The sequence below is a fragment of the Eucyclogobius newberryi genome, unplaced genomic scaffold (genome assembly GCF_026437365.1).
Source record: "Eucyclogobius newberryi isolate DKJ021-1_F unplaced genomic scaffold, fEucNew1.0.hap1 SCAF_10, whole genome shotgun sequence".
Classification (NCBI taxonomy): Eukaryota; Metazoa; Chordata; class Actinopteri; order Gobiiformes; family Gobiidae; genus Eucyclogobius; species Eucyclogobius newberryi.
Genome location: NW_027315724.1, coordinates 32,848,006 through 32,868,587, shown reverse-complemented (window position 1 = coordinate 32,868,587; position 20,582 = coordinate 32,848,006). Strand labels below are relative to the sequence as shown.

Sequence of the window (20,582 nt, the reverse complement as noted above, 5' to 3'; positions counted from 1 at the left end):
TTGCGGTCGATCGACGCATTGGAAACGTTGCCGAGCCTGTCCAAAGTGCACGTGTGAACGCCGCGGAGGAGGAACGCGTCTTTGTGTGAAGTAGGAGTGCCCGCGGCCGCCGCCTTTCTGCCCTCAGCCTGTGGCACGCCCTGCTGCACAAACACTTCAGACTCGAGTGCCCGAGGCCAAGTGAAAGTCAGATCACTGTCGCCAATGTGCGCTTTGCACTGCGATCGAGACGAGCGAAGGGAGAAATGTCAAATTGTCAAATTTCCCCCGATAAGTGTTGCTCAGGCCTGTCACGATATTTACTTTTATCAACTTATCAGTCAATACATAAAAGGTGGAACTATATTTTTTTGGGGCTATTTACTTTTTATTTACCGTGTACATGTTTTTATTTTTGTTATAAGGCAAGATTTTAGCTGTAGAGGGTCAAATAGGAAACGTCTGTGTAATTATAGATACTAAATAAGTATTAAAAGTGTTTCGTTATGCCAGTTATTTGTTGCAGCTCATGTTGTTGTTGTTTTTTGTTTGAATTATTAAAAAAAAAAAAAAAAGTATACATTTTAGAAAAGGCTCTACTGGGATTTTCCTTTCATTATTATCATTAATCATGATATTTTCCAGCTATACTGTATATTGCACTTCAAGTTCATGGGATTAGTCTTTCTTAAATCAAGATAGATTTTACAGTTCTGAATGGGAATGGACAATTAGACAATCAGTCTCTGTGAGTCATTCCCAGTTTGTTGGCATCAGATGCGTCTTTTTCTTTTTTTTTAAGTTCAAATGGATCAATCAATCAATCTTGTACAGCTTTGTTATGAGTTTCTCAGAGTTGTATTTCGAGTAATACAGTAGATCCTTATGTGAGTAATCTTGTATTGTCCTGCATCTGAGGCTCGAGTACTCAGAAAATAACAGTTTTCAAGTCAATGGACCCGTTTCAATTGCTAAGATCATGACTATTACTAGCTATTTTCTATATCTTAATTAATAGATCCGTATTGTGGTACAACAAATAGCATTTTCTACCAGATGAATTCAATTTTAACTTTTATATTCTTGTGCCTTACCATAGCTGGTGGAAAAAATGGTCATTGGCAAGAACAAGAACTACAAGAACTGAAAAGGAAATGAAACAAAAGAAAATCTATATGTAGGAGCGTTAGCATTTGAGAGAAATATGAACTGCAAAACTAATAAACGGACAAAAGGCTTTGAGAACATAGATATCTAACCTTCAGGAGTGGCAGGTTTTATTTTCATATTCACAATGTTCTCTATGGAGGACATTATGTAAATAGTGTAATTGCAGCCTTTGTGATTTGATCATTGTGACTGTTCAAGCGGCCATTTTGATTCAATTGCGATTTATTCTTACGGTCGATTCAATCATATAGATAAAAAATGATCCGTGGAACAACATGGCCTCACTGCGTTTACTGTTTGCCACTTTGTACTGTGTTATGTAATTGCGCAGTTGTTACTGGTGGCAACGGATTTAGTCTTTTTTTTTTTATTAGCTTTTTATCGCTTTGATACAATGTTCTTTTTTTTACTTTAGTTTAGTTGCAGTTGAGTTGTGCGTGAGGATCTTCTGTTTGGTCCTTGATCTGTACTTTTATATGTCTTATCGTTCATGTGATAAGGGGTTGTTCCTGGAAGGTTGAGGCGCTGAGGTAAAGCTCCAGTGTGGGTTCTCTCTCCGCTGCCGTTTTAAGTCTTCACACGGCCCAAACCAACAGAAAAGGTAGTGTGTGCGTTTTCGGTTTTCAGGAAATGAGCTAAACGGACAACAATCGAGTGTCATCAGTTCCGGAGCGAGAGGATCGTGAGAAGTATTGATCTAGTGCTAGTGGATAGTAGCCGGAAAGCGTGCAACTTGATTTAAATAATTAAGACTCCTATTGGACAGTTCAATAATGTAATGTCCAAAGAAATATGTTAAACTGAACACTTATCTGCAAGGTTATTCTGTCTTTTATGTCTTTTTTTTTTTTTTTTTTAATCTTAGCTTGTTTACTATGGGTTTGTACATATAGATTCTACATTGATTCTTCTACATTTCTTTTACACTCTCAGTTTGGCTTCTGTCTCCAGTGTATTTAATGATCTAAATGTTTTTTTCTTCTTCTGTTTTAAATAATGGTTGTTTGAACTGCATGTTTTAGTCCCATCAACGTTTTCTATAAACTGGTCATGAAATAAAATGGGGGAAACATTAAATAATCTATAGTGTGTGTATGTATGTATGTATGTATGTATGTATGTGTATATATATATATATATATATTTGATGTTTCCCCCATTTTATTTCAGATCTTTCTGAAGTTTATTTAACATTAAGCGTTTAAGTTTTATCCTGCAGATTCACAAATGATGGATTTAAAAATAGCTATATGACAAAAGACTTTTAAAGTAAAGCATATTCAAATTCATAGATCATTTGTTTTTGATTAACATGAAATACATTAATGGGAAAATGTTATATCTTTATTTTGGGGTAAACATTTCATGCACAACAATACTGGAATATTGGAAAGTATAGCGATACGCAAAACAGCTGTTAAGTACAGCAATATAAATTATTTCAATAGAATTATTGAAATATTTTAATCTACTTTTTGACACATTGATTTCAGTTAAGTTAAATATATCATTAACGCATTAGTCAAAGTCTGTCAAAACAAAAACTTCAAGGATAATGTAGAGGCAAATTATGAATAAAATGAGCCCTTTTCAATGTTTTCATTCAAAAAGATTCTGTCAGATGAAGGACCTCGGTGTTATAGTAGCGATATATTTAGTTGGTTGTGATATTGCTTCAGCCAATAAAATACTTTTGTGACATGTGGAGCCCAACTTAATATTCATCCATGTATCTTCTCTTTTACCGTCTTATAAACATGAAAAGCAGACTTGTTTAATATTATTTATTTGTTTTTTGATTTATTTATTTAATTCATAACATATATACAACATACATTATCGACAGTTACACAAAGAATGAATGAAAAGGAGCAGAAAGAAGAACAATCTTATGATATCTGCCCCTTTTCAATTTGTACTTGATGCTGATATTTAAAACACATTACAACAAATATTTGCTATGAAATTACATTCAAAATTACACTGCAAACAGATCTCCGGTCCTTTCAACAACCTCATTTTATTTTCCATACTTACTTATTATGATAATGTTTCATGTCTTTCTTAAATGCAGTTATTGTTCTTGATTTTTTTATTTGTCAAGATCACTCCATAAATTCACTTCATCACAAAATGTCTGTTCCTTTTAGATTATAGTGACTTGTTCTTTTTTTAATATAAATAGTAAATATGGAACAATTATTGAATTGTATAACTTTAATAATGCTGTATTATTTAGTGAAAACTGTACTTCATGCAACATTGCACATTGCAATAGCTTATTTTTTCTTTTGTTCAATTTATGCGAGATCTATTATGACTCCCAGAAATGTTGTTTCTTTTACTCTTTGAATTTCTTCATCAATTTCCAATTTATTTATATATATATATATATATATATATATATATATATATATATATATATATATATATATATATATATATTTATATATATATTTATATATATATTTATATATATATATTTGTATATATATATATATATATATATATATATATATATATATATATATATATATATTTGTGTGTATATATATATATATTTGTGTGTATATATATATATATATATATATATTTGTGTGTATATATATATATATATATATTTGTGTGTATATATATATATATATATATATATGTATATATATATATATTTGTATATATATATATATTTATATATATATATTTGTTGTTGTCATTGAGCAAAATAACATTTGTTTTATTAATGTGCAGAAGTAATCCATTTAAACTCAAATCACTGTTTGCTGAGCTCACAACTTTTTTGAGCTCATTTACAATTTTTGCAACCTCTTTTTTCCAGCATTAAAATAATGTTGTATCATCAGCAAATATAATTTTCCCATCATCTGATACATTTACAAAATAATTTATGGCCCAAGAATTGAGACTTGAGGCACACCCCATTTCATATCATATCATATCTCTGATTCTGTGTCATTTATCCGTACATATTGCTTTCTGTTTTTTAATAACTCCTAATCCATTTGTGAGCTGCGCCTCAAACTCCATATTTGTACATTTTATTGAGCAATCTTAAGATAAGATAAGATAATCCTTTATTGTCCACAAATGGGGAAATTTCATAACGATTGAATTGAATGATTAAAACATCAGACGCTTTTTGTAGATCAACAAATATACTTAAATAATTCCTATTATTAATCTCTGTTAACAGTTAGTCCCACTATTGCCATTGCTGTTAAATATCCTATTCTAAAACCATTTCAATTCAAGATGTATTTAAATGTTTTGCTCACTTAATGCAGTCCAAGCATCACAATTATTCTCTGCGATTAGTTTAAAAGCGCTTTACACTACTTTCATAGACAGTGCACTTCCTGCTTCTCGGATATTTAAACGCCATAACCGGATGCAGACAGCGCAGAGCAATCTGATTCTGACCCTAAAGAAGCGATGGCACAGTGGTTAGCTCTCTCGCCTCACCGCCAAAAGATCCTGGGTTTGATTCCCATGCGGTTGTGGGCCTTTCTGTAGGTTTCCGCGGAATGCTCTGATTACCCCCATGTACAATAGGCCCACCTCAAACAAGAAGTGCTTGTTAAATCAATAAATAGCCACTTTTACAATATATCTATCTACTTATTACATGAAAAAAATGTGTGCAGCCCGTTTAAGATTTTATGAATTTTGGTTGTCCTTGTTTGACCCTGATTTATTTAGTTTAGAGCCTTATCTATGTTTGTATTTGACTATTGCCTTATCGTTCCCCTGATATTAAACCCTACAGTCTCACAATGACACACACACATACCACATTTACTTCCTAATTTGAGTCTTGATTTGCTCTGTTCACTGCTGCCTGTGATTCTCAAGTATATTTTCCTCCGCGTTGTCAGCATGCAGCTGCCTCCGTTGCCTGGCGACAGCGGACAGAGAGTGGGCAGCAAAGAGCAGCGGCAGAGCTCCGATCAACACACCACCATCGTCTATCGCCCTCACAACAGAACCAGCCTCGAGGTCCCCGGCAACACCCCGACCGCCCCCCAGAACCCGATCAGTCCCATCCAGTACGTCCAGGGCGGCATGAAGGGCAGCTACAACAACAACAACAGGTCAGTACAAGCAAAGACTTACCAAATATTAACCTTATTTTGCTATGGGAGACTTTAGGAGATGTTTACTTATTCATAGCAACAAACTAAAACTAACAAACTATAGCAAACCTACGACTTTAGTAAGAAAATAACAAATGAATCCTCGGAGAATGATCAGGAACATGTATCATTTTCTTCTTTCTCCTCTTAGTCCTATCTATTTATACATTTATATTTGTATTTATTTTTAATCGTATACATTTTGACTAATTTTGAACTAAATGGACAGTGTCATTAATAGTTGAATGTGCTTTACCTATGACTAAATTATGCAAATCTAAAATGAGTAAGGGAAAACTCGATGCAAATGTTTTGTTTTTGCAGAGCCCAAAATCACACCAAAGCTTTACAAAATGTTTGATTTGACCAACGGAGCGTTAGAAAATCAAACTATGAAAGTGTCATGGGTCAATAAAAGACGAGCCGATTGACAGACGGTGAAACATTGGACCAGTTGACTAGTTATTTTAAAAAGATGGCAAACAAAAGAAAAAAGCACAGAAAGAACATTTACAGATAGTGCGTGCTCGTGCTTCTTTTGTTGTTGTTGTTTTGGATCCTCCTCCTACTCTCCAAAAACACATGAGGGTGAATGCTCATTCTCCTTTTGGAAGTGAGAGCTGCCAGTGTTTCGGGAGCTCAATTATTGCAGAAGCGCTTGTTGATCAAGGTCAAAATGTCGGTCTTTGTTATAGTGTTGTTACAATACGGAAATGTTCAGGAAAACACATCAATACACAATACCAATTTCGACACCGTGATGACAATAAAAACACTATTTTTAGAGAATATAATGACAGATACTGTAGATACACTATTGTCTGTACCAGCAGGTGAAAGGTCAACACATAAGAGTTATGTGGCTTGGGCTCGTCGATTACTGTTCAGTGAGGCGATGGCATCAGGAACGAATGATTTAGATTTACTACCATTACATTGTGAATATTTTTTCTTTAAATTTACCATGTGGAACTGAAAACATGAATATATAGAAAAGAAAAGAAAAATTACCATGTGGTCTTGCTAGCTCTTATATTAGATGAAGACCATATGAAACCTATTCAGGAAAGGTCCATTTGTGTCTTTTTTATGTGATTCATTTTGATTTATGTTATTTATAGCATTGATACTTGAGTCTGGGTTTAATATTTGCGTATATATTTTTTGACAACCTGAGGAAATTCTTTCTTTCTTTTATGTATTTTTTAAAATTTTTGTTTGTTTGTTTTCCTGGCTCGAACGGCACAATGCTAAAATTTACCACAATAAATAAGCATCAACACAGAAAGTCCATCTTTATTTTGAGAGTCATTTTCATGTTGAGGCAGATCCAATGACTTTTTAACCAACTCCTGCTTCTCATCACGACTGGAGTAATACATTCAGGTTCATTTTAGAAACGCCCCATGCTAAAGTTACTAATTAATGACCGTTCCCAAGTGATAACATGTTCACAGTAAAATATTTACAGCTGTGAACCACAAAGAAGACTCACACGTGTCTATATACAGTCACTATACAGTCACTAATTGTTTGGAATATTAAAATGACTAGAGCAGGGGTACCCAAAAAAAAATCTTCTTGTAAAGTCGTCAATTTTGTATTTTTCCCCCAAGTTTGTGACAAAATCAGAATGATCCACGCTGTCAGCATCCACACTGCAAACCGATTCTGCCTGTGGGTATAAATAAAGTCACCTGAACCTGACAAAACTGTGCTTTTTTCTAAAAAATCAATGCACATAAAAGTACTTACCTTTTGAACATCCGGTACCCAAGCTTTAAAATTGCACTATGTCACCTTTTTAGAGTTTTTTTTTTAAATAGTATGTACCTCCCAGTGTTTCCCATTAATAAAGGAGACTATGGTGGGCCCCCATAGTCTAATTTTACCCCCTTGGTCTAAAACAAACTAAACAATCAACTGATATGACAAACAATACATTTTGCTTGTTGTATTATATTAAAAAGCATTAAACAAAAAGCTATTCAGTCTTCAAACCGTTCTTTGAAGACTGAATAGCAGTCTTCAAAGTGTGGAGGCAATAAGTGACATTTATAATCCAACATTTGTATAAAATAGAAATGCGTTCACTTGCCACCACAGTCTCAGCAGGAACTATAAAAAACCCTGCGTCCTCAGTTTGACCGTGCGGGAAACCATTTAAGGCGCCGCTAAAATGATTGACGGCACATGTTGGATCGACAAACAAAAAGGCCGTCTGTGATATTTAGAAGGCTAAAAAGTTTGCGTCGCACGAAGGCGTCGCTTCTGACTCCAAACTGTGACTGTGACAGGGGGGAAAACGATTACGTATTCGGAAAGTGTCGCGACGTGTCTAATTCTGACCGAGTTCGTTGTGTGTCGTTCCCAGGCCGCAGAACAATGGAGAGAGCAACACCGTGGGTCTCAACATTATCAAAAACATCGGTGAGTAAACGACAAATAAATGCACGCCGGACTGAATCTGCATTAAAACCAGTTTGACCTCGAAATATGACAGTGTGGCATATTTGTCTGGGGCATTTCAGTTCCAGTAAAAGTAATGAAAAGTCAAATTTTGGTGACAGTAAAAAAAAGACCTCAAGAACATTATTATTACTATAACTAACTGGGTATTGCCAAGTACCTCACGATATAATACACAACCCAATGCATACGTATACCTAAAAATGTTCTTAAGAGTTTACAGAATTGATGATTTTATTATTAAAATGTACATAAAAAAACACTGACATCAAGGGCACTGTGAATATTTCTGAATGACTCTCATTTCAGCTCGACAGCTTGACCCATAATCAAGTAGTCTGCAAGTAATGAAGTGTACAACTGCACTTCATATATATTTAAGTAACTGTGTTTAAAAGTAAGATAAAACCCTTGAGACATGTATTACCAAGATGTTTGTCCGTAGTACTGTTTTAGTGAGGTTACTTATGTACTGTAAAAGGAGGAAACGTTCATATATTTTTGATTAGTACAATGGATCATTCTCTAGTCCATTGTCTGTACACTGTATATCAAACGCTTATCAGAACACACAAACAAGAATGGGGAAATGGTCCCAACAGGCCCGACGTGTGACTTACCTGTGCCAAAACCATCAAGTCTAAACTAGAAGTGGAACTAGGCCAGGACCAACCCAGGACTAAGCCACGACTGCGCCAAAGCACCACTGTAAACGAGCTAAACCAGGATTAATACAGCGTAAACAACTACACCCAGGTTTGCAGTAGCGCCTATCGAGGAGGAAATGGTTGACTAAAGTGTCACTAATTGAAATTTGCACTGCAATTTAAACCTAAACTTAACAAATTAGCTGCAGTAACAAAAGCCGTTTATGCAAATCTAAACAAGATAATACCACATAAGCATAAGAAAGCCTTAACTTTAGTGCAAAATCTCAATATAAAAAAGTAAACCAACATAAAACTGAGCCTTAAATTAAGATTGCTTTAATCACTATTTTGTAAATTAAGTCTATTCTTCATGCATTTTGCCTCGTGTGTGCAGAGATGGCTTTTAATTGCTTTATTAATTCCAAAATAGTTTAGAGGTGACTATGAGCCTCACCAAAATGATTCGAAAAAATAAGAGTTACAAAGTTCTAAACCAGTATTGAGGACTATTGTGGCTAAAGAGGTAAACTTTTCCATATTTGTTTAGGCACGTAGGCTTTATTGTGTCAGTATCGCATGACATGGGATAAAGAGTCTGGAGGATATTTGGCACTGAGGTCGGCACGGAGCCTGAAATATGTGCTGCACCCAGGTCTAAACCAGGTCAAAACTAGGTCTAAACCAGGTCAAAACTAGGTCTAAACCAGGTCAAAACTAGGTCAAAACTAGGTCTAAACCGGGTAAAAACCAGGTCTAACCCAGGTCTAAACCAGGTCTAAACCAGGTCTCACCCAGGTCTAAACCAGGATTGTGGACTTTGCTTCCTGCCTATGGTGGCTGAGATGCTGTTGTATGCTGCTCTAACTTAACCTAATTTTTTTTGCATTTAATTTAATTTATGTGCAGTTCTTGTTCACATCGTATATTTAGTGAGACATAAACTATACCGTTACCGTACGAAGATAAATCTAGAGCAAAGTCCACAATACTGCTTAAGAATTGGTACAGACCTGGTTTAGACCTGGTTAGAACTGAACTTATATGCTGCCTTAACTAAACCTCATTCATTAGCATTTTTATGGCAGATTTCACATTCTCTTGTATATGTTTAATGACTTATATGACAGAAGTGACTATACCTTACACATATAAAGCTCAATCTACCTCTAAACCAGCTCTAAACCAGCTCTAAACCATGCCTTCAGCAGTATTTTGGACTTTGCCCTTACCTATAGCTGCAGAGATGTGCTGTTGGATGTTATATTGGGCATTGCGGTGCTTCTTGGACACAGTGTGCTGCTCCTGTCTTCCTTATGTAACTCGCGCTTCAGCAGACGCCCACAAACCAATCTGCCGCTCGTGTCAGGCCGAGGTGCGTTACGCAACCGCCTGCCTCTCTCTCTCTCTTCAAAGTCACCTTCCTCGCCACTCAAAGCAGCTTCCTTCAAAAAAAAAAAAAAGAAAATCGAGCTTTAACAGGAAACTTTCAGCCCACCTCCCGCCCCCAGTGCAAACTTTAGTGCCTACGGATGCGTCGATAACTCTGAGCTTCTGTAGCTCTGAAAACAATAGGCAATGTGTGTGCACGACTGAAAGCCCCTTTATTCTGGTTCAGTTCTTGTGTAGAACTGAACCAGAATAAAACCAGGAAAAGCAAATACCAACACAATTATTTATCAAAACGCTTTAACAGTTCTCAAAATTGCATCATTGCATTGCATCGTCTTCTTTTTTAACACTAACGTTTCTTTTTACTTTAGTCGATTTTTTAATGTGCTACTTTTACTTGCGTGGTAGAATTCATGGTGCAAAATAGTTCACGATAAAAGTAAGTGAAGTACCTTTGCTTTTACGACTACTTTCACTATTGGCTGTTTAATATAATAACTGTCCTTCTTAGACCAATTACTGTCCCTTAGTCAATAATGGTTTGTGTATCTATAGTCATTGTGGTACAATAACTACTACTACCAGTGGTGGAAAGTAACAAAGTACAAAAAGCATTTTCAGGTATCCGTGATTGGATACTTTTTACTTTGACTTCACTACATTTGAAAGCGCGCGTCTGGACTGAAATGTCGAAGGTACTCTCTGTTTGGTTTTGAGCAGTCATTTTTAGCACGTTCACGGTGACATTCAGTTGGAAGGTTTCGAGCTTTGAACAAACAAAAAATAAACGGTTAAAATTTACGAGAAAAAATAAATATCGGTTTGAAAAGCAACCAACAAGATTTATTTATAAAATGCCTTAACAGGAAATGTATTCGGTCTTCTTTTTTAATGTTTCCTTTTACTTTGGTGGATTTTTAATGCGCTACTTTTACGTTTACTTGAGTATTTCTTTTCCTCTGTCACTATCAACATTGTGTACTTCTTCCACCACTGACTTCTACCAAACCTACAATTACCATTACTATATACTATATTATCTATACATCTCATCTTCAAATTTCCCCATGTGGGACAATAAAGGATTATCTTATCTTATCTTATCTTATGCCTGAAGTAGCTGGAATAGTGTTGCTCAGACCAAAAGTAATGAACACAACAAAAAATGTATATCCATTTCTATATATCGTATTTGTAATAGTGTTGGACTGAATGACATAGAAAATATAATAACTTGCTGCATTATATTTAAATGCCGGCAGATAGATCAATAGTTAGATCTCCTTTGTGCACGGAATAGAGAGGAGACATTTCTGAATCTTCTGCCGTTAGACCATGGTTGTGCCGTTAATCACATTTTAATCACATTTTAATCGAGATTCAGTCATTTCATTTCTTGGGTCCGCAGCCAATCCTCTGTCAGTAAAATAATGTTTTTGGACAGGACTTTGGAAGAAGAAATTTGTCTCAAAGAAATGTGTTCAAATTTGTTATAAATGTGTCAGCGTCGCCCTTCGAAGCAACCGCTGTCGTGATTTCCGGTGTTACAAAAATAAATTTAATTGAATTAAATGGCACGGATTAAATGCATTGTTTATCTTTAGGAACGTAAAGGCGAAATCAATTTTTATTTGTTTTTAACGAGCCAAAAGAAAAAAAGAAAAATATTTACGGAACAATTTGCAATCGTGTTTTTGCTATCAACCTATTCCCCATTTTATTAGTTAAAAATGGTGTGTTTATGTTCAGGAAAGTAATAATGAAAGCCATTTTTGCTTGTATTTTTTGTTTTTTGTTTATTTTTAAATACTTTTCCCTAATTGAGTTTCAAACACTGACTTCCACCTGCTCCTCTGCGCCCCCCCGTGCAGCGTTCTTGTACCAGGAGTACCGGGACAGCTCGAAGCAGCAGGAGATCGAGCAGAGGCGACAAGCCGAGTCTCTGTCCCCGTGCGAGGTGAGGCGCAGCGGCTCGGACTCCGGCCCCGCGGCCCCTCCCACGCTCCAGCTCCAGCTCCGAAATGGCACGCACTCCCTCAGTCTGTGGCAGAACCTGGAGGTGGTGCAGAACAGCGGCCTCCTCGACACGCTGCCACAGAAGGAGGTCATCATGCAGGAGGTGAGCGGGTCCAGATTAACCGAGACTCGCCTCTGAGAGCTCTGGTGTGGATGGGGAGTATGACATGACACTCTCAAGTCTCTCAAAAGCTGAAGTAAAGAAATCTACTTTCACAAATGCTTCGAAAACGTTTTGCAGCTGCACACTAGCTATTACTTCTGTTTTGTTTTTGTTTGTTTTTTAACGTATTCTAAAAAAATACACGAACATGACAAAGGTGCAAGTTTTAGAATGATTTTGCACTATATCCAAACTAAGATAAGACAGCTTGTTAATAAAAAAAAACATATTGAAAATTACATACTATAGTCCCAGTAGAATACACTGCCTGACCAAAAAAAAAGGGACACACGCTCTTATATTTTGGTATGTCTTATAGCACACATTCACTGTGGCATAGATTCAATTAGTTTCTACAGTATTAAAAGATTTATTTCCATCCAGTGTAGCATAAGTTGATCTTGTATTGACGATGTGAGAGAGTGACCGCTGCACAAAGCCTTCTCCAGCTCGTCCCAAACACTCACTGGGGTTCAGATCTGTAGTACATTAGTCTCTGCTTCTCCTTCGATGTTTCCTCTGCTCGATGCCAAACATGATCTCAAACGTACTGACATCTCATCCATGACCACGGGATTTGTCTTTCCACATGCTTGTTTCAGAAATGAAAAGCCGCTCACTGCATCAAAGTCCATCACCGATGCAGCAGTTGTCCAGCAGGAGGAGAGGACCTACTGTATTTGCTTAGTTGAATCCAAGTGTTTACTCTTTTTTTTTTTTTTGGACAGCCGGTGTATTTTATTATCATCATCTTGGTATCTCGGTATAAACTTATAAACCTTATAAATATTTTTTTAGTATTGAATCAGAGTTTCTACACCATATAAATATACTGTATTTAATATAACTACTAGCACGAACCAACTCAGGACCTTTTGAATCGAACCATTTACTTTGACACTGAAGTCAAAATGCAATTCATATTTACTTTACACAACATATACATTTAAATTCAAAGCAGCAAAATTTGTTCATAGGATTTTTTCCGTTGGATATACTCCATTTCTGGTCATGCATGATTTCAATATTAGGTCCTTGAGTCTCCTGTTGGTGGAGCACAGTTTCTTATTATCATTATGATATGAAATAAAATGTGTAAACCCCCATTGTCCTTGTCCATTTGCTCCTCTCCAGGCCATGTTTGAGCTGGTGACCTCGGAAGCGTCCTACTACAAGAGTCTGGAGATTTTAGAAACCCACTTCCTGCGAAACCCCGTCCTCATCAACACGCTCAACCAATCGGACATGCACTTCCTGTTCTCCAACATCGAGGACGTCATGAAAGCCAGCGAACGGTAGGGAGAGTACAGGACAACAACATTCAAAAGGGCTCTTCTCTAATACGTTTACCCTTACTCTGTGCCTTCAATATCCACTCATTTGTGACATACCGTATTTTCCGGACTATAAGGCGCACTTAAAAGCCTTTAATTTTCTCAAAAAACAACAGTGCGCCGTATAATATAGTGCACCTTATATATGAATTAATTAATATCTCGCTGGGTTAGATTACGAAGAAAAGCTGACCACTTTCCGCGCACACTGCATTAATAAAGTTCAACTGACTGACTTATGTAACTGTTTTGTTTCGCTTAACAGTCCGGTGTGCTTTATATATGAAAAATGATCAAAAATATACCATTCGTTGACAGTGCGCCTTATAATTCCGCCTTATAGTGCGGAAAATATGGTAATAGTCCATTTGTTGTTGTATGTTGCGTTAAAAGTTGCTGGTTCCTTATTGCTGGTTCCTTATTGCTATTGCTTAAAAATTGTTATTTTTGCAATCCGTAATCAAGAAACGTGTTGAATTCTCCCCTGCACCGATAATAACCTCACAACAGACACATCGAGCATATCCAAACCGAATGCGTGTATCGTAGAAACCCTACTTTTTTGACCCGACGTTTACTCCTGGCGACGGCGATAAATCGGAAAACATCCAGGTAAACAAAGGCCCTGGACCTGGTTGACGCGACCGTTTTCCCGCAGGTTCCTGATGGACCTGGAGCACCGCATCGAGGAGAACCTCCGGATCTCCGACGTGTGCGACATAGTTTACAGTCACGCCACGGAGCACTTTGGCGTCTTCATCTCCTACGTCATCAACCAGAACTACCAGGAGAAGAACTACAGGCGCATACTGTGAGTAACGGGGCTGCGCTCAATATATCGAGATTGTGATTGGGGACGTCAAGATTTATCAGGTTAACCGATAATCGTGATTATTCAAGTCACAGTATAAACGTTAGAACCAAAAAATAATAATCGTGCCCATTTTAGATGCAAAATTAAGCCTTATTTTGTTTAATATATAGTCCAAAAAGTCAACCTAAATGTAAAGAATGTTTTATCCGGCTGTTTTTATCACTTTTATCTTTATTTTGTCATACAGAAAGTTCAATATCATAAAGCCGGTCACAAACAGGCCAAGAGAATGAAATAAAATTGAAGATTTCACTGTTGTTTGGTCACAGTCTCAATAATTGCTAATAATCGTTAAAAAAAAAATCTCACAATTATCGTAACTCTAAAATTTGATATCGTGATATATCGTGACGGACTTCTCGGCAACACGTGTATCGATACAGAGATGCGTATCGGGATACTTTTAAACAACGTAAAGTCATTCGAAATTGCAAAGTTCTACACTTCTGAACCTTCAGCCTGATGCATCAAGGCTGAATCTGAGGAGCTGAAAGTGTGACTTAATCATACAACAGTTGTATTCAGATATTATTGAGGACACTGTGAACATGACATTCTAAAGCATTTTGTTGTTTTAATTGATCAACACATCATTTTAGTACACTTTTAACACCGGTTTTAAGGGATATCCATGAATCAGGACGCATATCGTATCGAGTTCCGTGTATCGAGATTCGTATCGTGGACCCTGTATTGGGATTCGTATCGTGGACCCTGTATCGAGATTCTTATCGTATCGTGGACCCTGTATCGAGATTCGTATCGTATCGTGGACCCTGTATTGGGATTCGTATCGTGGACCCTGTATCGAGATTCTTATCGTATCGTGGACCTTGTATCGAGGTTCGTATCGTATCGTGGACCCTGTATTGGGATTCGTATCGTGGACCCTGTATCGAGATTCGTATCGTATCGTGGACCCTGTATCGAGATTCGTATCGTATCGTGGACCCTGTATCGGGATTCGTATCGTATCGTGAGGTACTAGGCAATACCCTAGTGAGTAAAGACTGGAAACGTCAGCTTTGCGTTTACACTATCGACTAATAACCCGGGCCATCCTGTGAGCGTTGTTCGGGATTAAACCTAACCCGTAGATCCACTTGACGAGGACAGAGCCGGAACATTCCTAAGAGTCGTTTCAGGTCTCTGTCACACAATGTCATCAGTCTTGATAGTGACCTGGATCGCAGGAAGAGCAGCTTTCAGAATACCGGTAATAGTTGTTTTTCTTCCTTGTTCGATTGTGATTGCAGCCTGTTGAATTAGAAACAGGTTTGGTTTAATCCATGACAAAAGTGATGTGCAGGGTGTGTTCCACTTCGAATATATTCTTGCCTTTTTTTTGACGCTCGGCGCATACCTGAAAGCATTTCCCACGCACACGTTTAAACCAACACACTGTCGAAACTTGCGGGACAAAAGTGGACCCGTAATAAATCAATGCAATTTGTCCAAGTACCAAAAAAGTATAATCGATATAAATCTTAAACGTGTTCCTGCATTTGAGATGAGACGGTCTGGGCTACAAGATCAAAAAGAAGATAAAACTGACACTAATAAAATCAGTGTTTGAACTGCAATAAAACCCCACTAACATAGGTTTTGTTGTTCGATACCTGCTATTAATATTGCTTAATGTTTAGTACAATTTTGAACTTGATTTCCATATTACAAGGTTCAACAGTCAATGCCCATTTTGAAATCATAATAATAAAACCCTAGTTTCTTAGACAATAGACTCATAGTCATTTTCAACTCAGAATATTTGTAGTTTCTTAAATATTATCAAGTGATCTTATACTAGCTCTGATTTAGTTTAAGACCGATTTTTTTTTGTTGTCAAATTTGGTTATTTTTATGGGATTTTTTTTCTGTATGAATTTCTCCAATATCTAGTTTTGAGTTAGTATTGATTGATATCCGGGTATTTATACTTTTGTGTTGTGATTGGCGAGGCTATTGGTGTAAGACCGGCAGCGATGCCTTATTCAGTCCGTCCCAGGGCAGCTGTGGCTTTACGCACAAGAACAATACTAACACCAGAACATGTGAGTGAATGTCGGAAGTGCTTTTATGAACAAAAATACTTCACATTTGGACTTTTTGACACTTAAACCACAAAAATTGACACCCATTTTGCAAACTCTTGACAATCAGCTACTTTCTGTTGCATTGTTTTCCCTGCTCAAAGTACTCGTGTGTGTGCGGAAGGAGTGGTTTGACAGGAGGGAGCGCGGAGGACAAAGCCCGTCCGTCAGAAACACTCCGCGTCCGAACAATGGGATATAAATTACTCTGAGTCATGAAAGCCCTGAGTAACAGACTAATGTTTTTACCCTGCAACAGGCGCGGGACGAGGCGCGGGACGAGGCATTATGCAACGCCAACGCAGTGCTTATAATGGAGTTTTAAGTTCTCATTATCGTTTGCGTCACAACTTTGATGACGGGACTCTAATAAAATCTATAATTAGACAAATGTCAAACCTAAAATTCCATTTGAAAGCTAAAAGCGTGTATAAAATTGGTATAAATGTCACATTTTTTAAGTCTGTCGCGACCTTCCACTTAATAAAGCAAACGATAACCAGGGAAATGTTGAGAATTTAAAGGAATACATTTGATTATTTATACGTTTCTTTATACACAAACTGTAATAGCCAAATTGATATATTATGTTTTTTATGTACATGTTTTAATTTTGGGGAGAAAATAGAACTGAAACAAAACATCAGAACAATCAATGTAAGAAAAATAACACTTATTGTTATGCTTTTGCCCAGCCCTAGATGTAGAGTTGCATATTTCTTTATTACATTTCCTGTTGCAGTATCTAAGTGAAATTGTTCCCTTTTAGAAAATAAGCCCGAGCTATTTTCGTCCGTCTTTGTCACGCAGTCATTTTCGCACGTCGTCTGTCTGCGTAGGTAAAAATACCCATTGCTCTTGCATCGACAGCAACGGTAATAGCTCTTAGGTGTCTCCGCTAGAAATACATTCTTGCCAACCATGTTTTAGACTCGTTTTGTTCAAAAATGTTGAGTCTTTATCTTCCATGGACAGCTCCAGTACAAATTAGGGATTATATTTTTATGTTTCCACTTTTCTACATGAGCCTCAGTTATTGATTTGTCAGAAATATAGGTTTACTCCTCCAAAATATGTCTAGTTTGTTCCTCGTGCGTTGTTAGAGTGGTGAGTTCACTAGAGATGTAACGATCATAATGGATGGTTCAATACGTCACATTGTCGCAGGAGAAAAAGGTTAATCGTGCCATACCTTTGCAAATACAGTAAGAAAACCACTCCATAAAGGCCTAACGCTGCTGTATTCAAACAAATTTTGATTTGTTGTGTGATTTGATAAAATAGCTGTTTATCGATTATTAGAAAAAACTTGTTGTTCCTCTGACGCTTAGAACGTATTTAAATTACATCGATAACGCACTGTCCTGAGCTGTATTGTCGCATCTCTAGTGTTCGGCCCTTTGCACAAGCCACATCAACCAAACCGAGTCTACAGCAGAACTAAACCGGGCTCGAACCGGGACCAAGGAGCCCAGCGACTCCCACATCCACCTCCTGAGCTCGCGTCCGTGTTGACAGAGGCTCCTCAGACGTTCGACTCGAGCGCTTGTCTGTTATTTGAGCTCAGATTTGGTCCTTGTTGGTTTTGGGATGAGCTCTTCTCTCAGAACCTGTTGAGCTGTCAAAGCGTGTATAAAGTCTGAACACATTACTGAAATGCACTGGACCACACACACGGCGGCGGCGGCCATTTTGAATCTCTGTGTTTACACTGGGATTATAGTGATTACATCAGAAATCAGATTTAAGTGTGGAATTAACTGCTGATAGTGCAAAATTATTAGCATGGCTTATTCAGACTATGGGACTCGGAGTCTTTTGTTGTTTAAAGGTGTCACATTGGAGTTTTATAGCCGTTTGACTCATTTATCTTGCTTTTATTTGATTTTGAAATAATGCATAAGATCTAACATTACATCTTTTAGTTAATCTACACACGACTTTGGAATGATGTCCTGTTTATTTGCGGACAACGAGCTCAGATGTCCATTGAAAACAACACTTCATTAGGCTGAAAACTACACCTGACATTATCAGTGAACTGCTGAACGTAACAAGAACCACCTGCGAACCAGTTTAACCAAGTCAGGCCTGATTATTTCAATATTTTCTTCTTTAAAGAATAAATGAAATGCATTCTTAACGTGAGCTATCTGTATCACCAAAGCAAGTTCCTATGTTTGTGAATTCCGTTCATTGACAATGGCAATTCACCTTTTCTGATTCTGAGCTGTGTTTCCTCTGCACCAGTGATGCACGGGGTTGTTTTTGACCGAGCAGGGGGCGTGGTCAGAGGAGGGTCACTGCACAGGTGTCTTTGCATTTGCCCGCATCTTAGTTCACCGCCTCTAATTTCTCTGTAAATCGTATCGTAATAATTCATTTTACAGCTGACCGTGCCTCTGCAGTCCCCCCTGACCCGACCCTGCCCCACACACCACTGTTCTGCACAGATCTGACCTGTAACTGGCCTGGTGGTGTGACCTACTTGTCTCCATGGAGTTTAGTTCTGGCTCTGGTTCAGTCTTGTTTACGTGGTTGAAGCCTGATCCAAACTACTTTATTGTCTTATTATGTGGGATTTAGGGAAAGTACTTTGATAGTTTAGTTTGTTCTAAGAGTTCAGGAGGACGAGCTGCACTGCTTTCTGTCGCATAGTCCTGTGTCTGTGTGTGTTTTGATTGACAGCTGAACAAAAGAATGTCGTCTGGGAGACTGTTGCACTTGGCTTTATGTTTTTGGTCATAATGCAGTGTTCTTTTTGTCCTCGGAGCTCGGACCTCGGGCCTTGAAGAGACGTATTCTCAGAGTTTCTGTGTTCTAGTTTTAAATCACAAAAACAATGAGCAGTGGATTATAGTTTAAGTATATTAACGACTCGAAACAAGTAATACAAACCAGGAAAGTGCCCCAATCAGCCAAAATAAAGATCCAGTTGAGTTCATGTATTAACCCGGACTGTGTTATTACAGTTACAGTTTATAAAGCATTGATTGAGAGGTGTCTGGCTGCAGACTCCGCTAACCTCAGTCCATAACCAGGAGGAACCTCACATGACTGACACATCCGGGCCTTAGGGACCGAGGAGGAGGAGGAGGAGGAGGAGGAGGAGGAGGAGGAGGAGGAGGAGGAGGAGGAGGAGGAGGAGGAGGAGGAGGAGGAGGAGGAGGAGGAGGAGGAGGAGGAGGAGGAGGAGGAGGAGGAGGAGGAGGAGGAGGAGGAGGAGGAGGAGGAGGAGGAGGAGGAGGAGGAGGAGGAGGAGGCATCAACAACACACATGACAAGCTCGACAGTGTTGAAATTCCTCTTTTAGTGAATTTATTTCTTCCTATAACTGCATTCGTCACAACGAGTCTGATTAATCATTACAGCCCTCATTTGCCGCTAATCAATCGCTCGTGCTGCATTTATTGGTGGCTGATCATGTCGGCTCTGTTTTTACACATTTACAGTGGAGCCATGTCTGCCGAACAAAGACTTTCAGAGCCGTTCATTCCAGGAAGGATTACTTTGAGAATTGTAAAGAAAAGACGATTAGCTGATCCAGTTTCCCATTCTTTCTTACATTCTCTAACACTGCTTTTTCTCCTTATTATGCAAATAGGCTGCAGTGTATACAGTGAGCTTATGATGCGATTCTTCACTGTTATGACCCAGTAAACTTAGAATGCATCTCAGATTTGGTGCAGTTTCTTCACTAGCTTCAACAAACGACAAAAAAATAAAAAATAATATTGTTGCAAATGTATCTCAAAATGTCAACCTACTGAGCTTTTTAGTAACTTGAAGCCAAAATAATGTGCTTTTACTCAACAATATATATTTAAAACCTAAATTGTTATTGATGCCATTCTTACTGTTGGTTTGGAGGATTTTCATGACCTTTTAATTAAAATGTTTCATAGTTTGAATTGAGTATAAGAGGCATTTTAAAGAATACCATTGCCACCATTTCACCTGTATGCGATGCAGTTTCCTCTCCACTCATTGTGTTAATGCATCCCAGATTTGATGCAATATTGTCGATTTTCCTTCAACGAACTACAAATAAAGAACAAAAAAAGAATAATATTGTTGCCAAATGTACTCAAAATGACAACCTACTGAGATTTAAAGTAACTTAAAGCCAAAATAATGTACTTTTACTCAACAATATATTGATAAAACCTAAATTGCTTATTGTTATTTCATTGAGGCAAGTACAAGAGGCATTTTAAAGAATACCACTGCCACCGTTTTACCTGTATGTGATGCAGTTTTCTTTCATTGCGTCGTAATTGGTCCGTTCTTGACAAAG

General features: G+C 37.6%; 1 protein-coding gene across 1 annotated transcript in view; it reads left to right on the top strand.

Moving 5' to 3' along the window:
* ngef (neuronal guanine nucleotide exchange factor) overlaps positions 1-20,582 on the top strand; it is a 40,767-nt gene that overhangs the window by 12,106 nt on the left and 8,079 nt on the right. The window contains exons 5-9 of the mRNA XM_072455385.1: positions 5,043-5,258; positions 7,675-7,730; positions 11,680-11,927; positions 13,122-13,282; positions 13,980-14,132. Coding sequence (XP_072311486.1) covers positions 5,043-5,258; positions 7,675-7,730; positions 11,680-11,927; positions 13,122-13,282; positions 13,980-14,132 — 834 coding nt within the window. The remainder of the gene's footprint in view (positions 1-5,042; positions 5,259-7,674; positions 7,731-11,679; positions 11,928-13,121; positions 13,283-13,979; positions 14,133-20,582) is intronic.